The sequence below is a fragment of the Myripristis murdjan genome, chromosome 24, assembly GCF_902150065.1.
Source record: "Myripristis murdjan chromosome 24, fMyrMur1.1, whole genome shotgun sequence".
Taxonomy (NCBI): Eukaryota; Metazoa; Chordata; class Actinopteri; order Holocentriformes; family Holocentridae; genus Myripristis; species Myripristis murdjan.
The window spans coordinates 640,099-645,180 of record NC_044003.1 but is presented as its reverse complement, the minus strand read 5'-3'; the positions used below and the strand labels follow the sequence as shown (position 1 = coordinate 645,180).

Here is a 5,082-nt window from a genome sequence, read left to right as displayed (position 1 = left end):
CTGGGGCTGCTGCCACTGGTCAAAGCCTCCAGGAAATCTGTGTAGGTTCATAGATAACTCAATATATTTACCACATAACATATTGTTTTCTCCACAAGAGAAAAACTAAGTTTAATATTTTTGTTTTCATCTCTACTTCCTCTTTAGGCTGAGTGTGTGTAATCTGTCAGAGAGAAGCTGTGCAGCTCTGGCCTCAGTTCTCAGCTCCCAGTCCTCTAGTCTGAGAGAGCTGGACCTGAGTAACAACCAGCTGCAGGATTCAGGAGTGAAGCTGCTCTCTGCTGGACTGGAGAGTCCACACTGCAGACTGGAGACTCTCAGGTCAAGATTCCTCAACCTGCTCAACACATGACCAGTTCAATCCTGATTTCCATACAGCTTCATGTCACTGATCAGATTCCTAACCTGTGTAGGTTTTTGTGAAAACACAAAGCAGATGATGTGGTGGACTGATTGTGTTTGTGATGGTGTGCAGGCTGTCAGGCTGTCTGCTCACACAGGAAGGCTGTGCTTCTCTGGCCTCAGCTCTGAGCTCCAACCCCTCCCATCTGAGAGAGCTGGACCTGAGCTACAATCATCCAGGAGACTCAGGAGTGAAGCTGCTCTCTGCTGGACTGGAGGATCCAACCTGGAGACTGGAGGCTCTCAGGTATGGAGAGACACACAATGTCTTATAGAGGGCTGAGGAGTATTGTTTCATATTGAATGGTGGATATGAGTGACGTGGTCTGCTAAATCCTTCATAGGGAAGGTTATTTACTGCCCATGTTTCCATCCTCAAAGAGAATCTGCTGCTCTGACTCTGTTTCTTCCTCCAGGATGGACCATGGTGGAGAGCAGTGGTTGAAACCAGGTCTGAGGAAGTGTAAGTGTGGATTTAGTTTGACTCCTGAACACAAAGCAGCAAACATTCAGCTGTTTAGATGCTGCAGCTGCAGTTTCTGCTGCTTGTTCTCAGCTGCTTTTACCTGTTGAACCAAACAAAATCACATTTGATGCTCAATGATTGTGCTTATTGCTTATTTGGTTCTTATTCCTTTAATAGTTACACATTTTCCCTTTTTATTTTTACACATTTCTCCAAATTCAGGTCTGTACTCTCAAAACAGTTAAGACACTCACATGAAGGGCAAATCCCAACTCAGTTTCAGAGTGCCCTCAACTGAGAAGGGGCTCTTCAGGAGGGGGCTGGGGTTGTGGTTGAAATCTTTTTTCTTAGAAAATGGGACCACACTTCACATGTCATCCATAATCCATAGAGAAGTTCTACAGTCATCATTTCAGTAGAGGGGGAAGTGAGTCGCTGTAATGACATATCATATAAAACAGCGGCTGTTTTATACAGCAACTGCTGTATTAATACAGCAGTCCACAGAAGGTTCTCAGTCCAAGTCATGGTTTTCCAAATGGAGTTGAATCAAGGTCAGTTGGACTTGTTTGTTGATTCTCAAAGATGTTTCACTTCTCATCCAAGAGGCTTCCTCAGTTCTGACAGACTGGTGGGGAGTCCCAGATGTTTAACCTGTGTGGGGACGTCTTAAGCGTCAGGACACGCCTTCGAAGACAATAATGTTCATATCTTGGATAGGAGGGACAGATAATTTGAAAGAGCAGTGAAGGAAGCAATCTCTGTCAAGACAGAGAAACAATCTCTCAACAGAGGAGGAGGTGTCATACACCACCTATGTCCGATCTACAACACTGTCCTGCCAGCCCTTCCCTGGAAGTTCAACCATTCACTCTTGACCCCTTCTGACCCTGCAGTCAGGTGACCCTAATGACCCATGTTCAAACCTTGAGCCAGGTGACCCTAACCACCCTCGTTCACCTTCAAGATGGTTGTTACAACAGGGAGGGGCACTAATGAGCCGATGACCTGGAGAACGTCCACACCAGTCTGTCAGAACTGAAGAGGTTCCTGGATGAGAAGTGAAACGTCTTCAAAAATCTGCAGACAAGTCCAGTTGACCACCATTCAACTTTGTGTGGTTGCTCATATAAAATTCACTGCTAGATTTAAATATTCAGACCTCAACAGCAGGACTCCATCTGAGCTCCCTGAGGTGAAGCAGCATCCCTGTGTATGGAACAAGCAGAGCGGACGCTCGCCAGCGCCCCCTATGTAGGCCACCATTAGTGTCTTGATAATGAGCTTCAGATAGCAGAGAAACCTGCAGCACTGACTTCAGAGCTGCTGTTTGTTGCTCAGTCACTTTCAACTGCCTCAGGACAGCAACGCAGCAACACTAAGCAACACGCCCATGGAGCTCAGAGGGACGAAAGACACTTTGCTGTTTCCACAAGGGGGCGCTGGATGGGGAAATGCAAATCAAACTATTAATGAATCAACAGATAATAAACATATACCCGTTTCTGTATTGTGTCTTGTTCTCTCCATCAGATTCCTGTGAAGTCAAACTGGACATGAACACAGCGAACAGAAACCTCGTCCCGTCTGAGGACAACAGGAAGGTGACATGGATGAAAGAGGAGGAGCCATATCCTGATCACCCAGAGAGGTTTGACAAATGGAGACAGATCCTGTGTCAAGATGCTCTGACTGGTCGCTGCTACTGGGAGGTCGAGTGGAAGGGAGAGGTTTCTATGGCGGTGACTTACAGAGGAATCAACAGGAAAGGGAGCAGAGATGATTGTGTTCTTGGATATAATGACAAGTCCTGGAATCTGACCGGCTATGATGGTGGTGGTTTCTCTGCCTGGCACAACAACATCAGAACAGCCATTCCCGTCCGCTCCCCCTCTAACAGAGTGGCAGTGTATCTGGACTGGCCTGCTGGCTCTCTGTCCTTCTACAGCGTCTCCTCTGACACACTGATCCACCTCCACACCTTCAACTGCACCTTCACTGAGCCTCTGTACCCGGGGTTCAGGATTTGGGAATCTGGCTGCTCGGTGTCTCTGTGTGACATTTGAGGAGTGAAAGTCGCCTCCTGTGGAGAAACACTCACACTGCTGATCAAAGACATCTGCTGACATGATAGCTCCACACACACACACACACACACACACATGCACACACACACAGTAAACAGTTGTTGCTTCATGTAAAAACCTGATTTACCCAACTTGATTGTACAACTTGAGTGTGGCGTTCATGTGCGTCTTCCTCTTGGGAAACATGAGTATCCCATAAACCCCACCCCCACATGAATGGGCCTGAACTGAGCGCAGCTGTGGGAGTCCATGGGAGTCGTGGAGAGCGGCCAGCGGCGCCACAGAGCATCAAGCCCCTGGGTCATCCCTCGGTCCACCTGCTCCCTCACCAGAGTCCCACACGCCACCACCAGCCTCTCCTCCAACCACGCTGGTTGTTTGTGAGTTGATTTTGAGAAATACTAAGTAAAGCTGTGCGGTAACCCCAGTAGCGGTTTTAGGCACGGGCGAAGCGGGCAGCCGCCCGGGGCGGCATATTTTCATGTCACGTGGGGGGCGGCATGAGCGCAAAAAAAAAAAAAAAAAAAAAAAAAAAAAAAAAATCATCCTCGCTTTCTATTACCGTATTCATCTGAATATAAGACAATATTTTTTCCATTGAAAATGCCCTGAAAAAACGCCCTCGTCTAATATTGGGGTCTAAGCAAATACACATGTATTGTGCTTGCATATAAACCAGTAGGTAGGCTCGCCTGATGCCGCGATTACCGGCGAATGGCCGCATTGCGCAGTCAATAATCAACCATGTTGTCTGTGTCACTGTCCGTTGTGCTGCTGCAGCCGCGTATGAACAAAAGTTGATTTATAATGAGAGGATGGCAGTATGTGTGCGCCGCTCACCTGTCAGATCCGGCAGACCTGACCGGGTGGGCGCGGCGCCTGTAAGCATCAAGCCGGTGCCGCGACCGGCCCGCCTGATGCTGACCGGTGGCTTTTTTTTTATGCAAACAAGATTTTGTCCATATAAAAAGTATTTTTCCAAAAAAGGTATTTGTGCAGGTGTTGGCGCCCCTGCTCTGGGAGGGGCGCGTGTAGCCGCCAGAGGGGCATCGGTAGCGGCCGTTATCGCTTGGAAGTTCTCGCTGCGCGTGCGCGCATGCGCGCGCGCGCGGCTAGAACGGAAGGGCGCAAGGCAGTAATGTCGCCCAGGGCGGCAACATGGGCAGAACCGCCACTGGGTAACCCACCTGCTGACATTCCAGGTCTGTTGGCCAAACACTCTTACATCAGGAAGGTAATTATCCATCTTGGTTGTCACGACATTCCCAACCAGAGATCCTGTGATGGATCTTTAGAGTTCATTACGATCTGAATAAGACAAGTGTGTGGAACCTGTGTCCGGCGGGACGGTAAGACTCTGAGTGAAGGACTGAAGAGCAAACAGTGTGCGTGCATTGGGTGTATTATTAAGGGCAACGTCCTATACACTCATTAAAAAACAGACCCAATCAATCAAATTCAAGATGGTTCAGAGCCAGAGACAAGAGATCCCACCTGAAATCTCTGACAGAGCCAGTTTTGAAATTAAACTTAAATGTTGTCTAAGAGCACTTTTTGGTGGCAAGGAGTCGCAGGCGTGATATAGGCCATCACGGCCTGGACCCTTGGCTTATTGCCTTTTGGTGGCAGGGAGCCGCAGGGGTGATAAGGCCTATCACGCCCTGGGCCCTTGGCCGTATGGCTCAGGCAGTGTACTGAGCCTGTTGTTATTTTATGTTACTGTATTTTATTTTCGCTATCTTTCTCAATTTCTATTTCCCTTTTTTATTGACTGTTTTTATTGTTTTGAATTGTGTCTTGTTGCTTTTAATGTCTCTGTAAAGCACTTTGAATTACCTGCTATACAAATAAACTTACCTTGCCTTGAAATTTCAAAGCATGATTTTGGCAGGCTCTTACAAGACTCTGGCAAATTTTTTTTTTTATCCGTTTGCCACCATTTGAGAGAGGCATTGGTTGTTTCAGCAGGACCCTGAGCTGACTGCTGCCTGTGTGGGTGATGTTGCGGGCTGAAGCGTGCTGGCTGTGAACTGAACACCCTGTACAGTCAGCTGGGTTTTGGTTTCACTGCGTTTGATTGGATTTGCTATGAGTTCGTTTTCAGACTTATTTTGCTTGTACTTTTTG

General features: G+C 47.7%; 1 protein-coding gene across 1 annotated transcript; it reads left to right on the top strand.

The window, feature by feature from the left end:
- The first annotated feature begins 826 nt into the window (after positions 1-826).
- Positions 827-3,405, top strand: LOC115356314 (stonustoxin subunit beta-like). Its single transcript, XM_030047430.1, has 2 exons — positions 827-865; positions 2,402-3,405. Exon 2 carries the CDS (start codon positions 2,425-2,427, stop codon positions 2,932-2,934), a length of 510 nt encoding a protein of 169 aa, XP_029903290.1. The 5' UTR covers positions 827-865; positions 2,402-2,424; the 3' UTR covers positions 2,935-3,405.
- The last annotated feature ends 1,677 nt before the right edge of the window (positions 3,406-5,082 follow it).

What these genes read in the sequence shown, in the direction of transcription:
- LOC115356314 (XM_030047430.1), top strand. Translation starts at nt 2,425, where the DNA reads ATGAACACAGCGAACAGAAACCTCGTCCCGTCTGAGGACAACAGGAAG.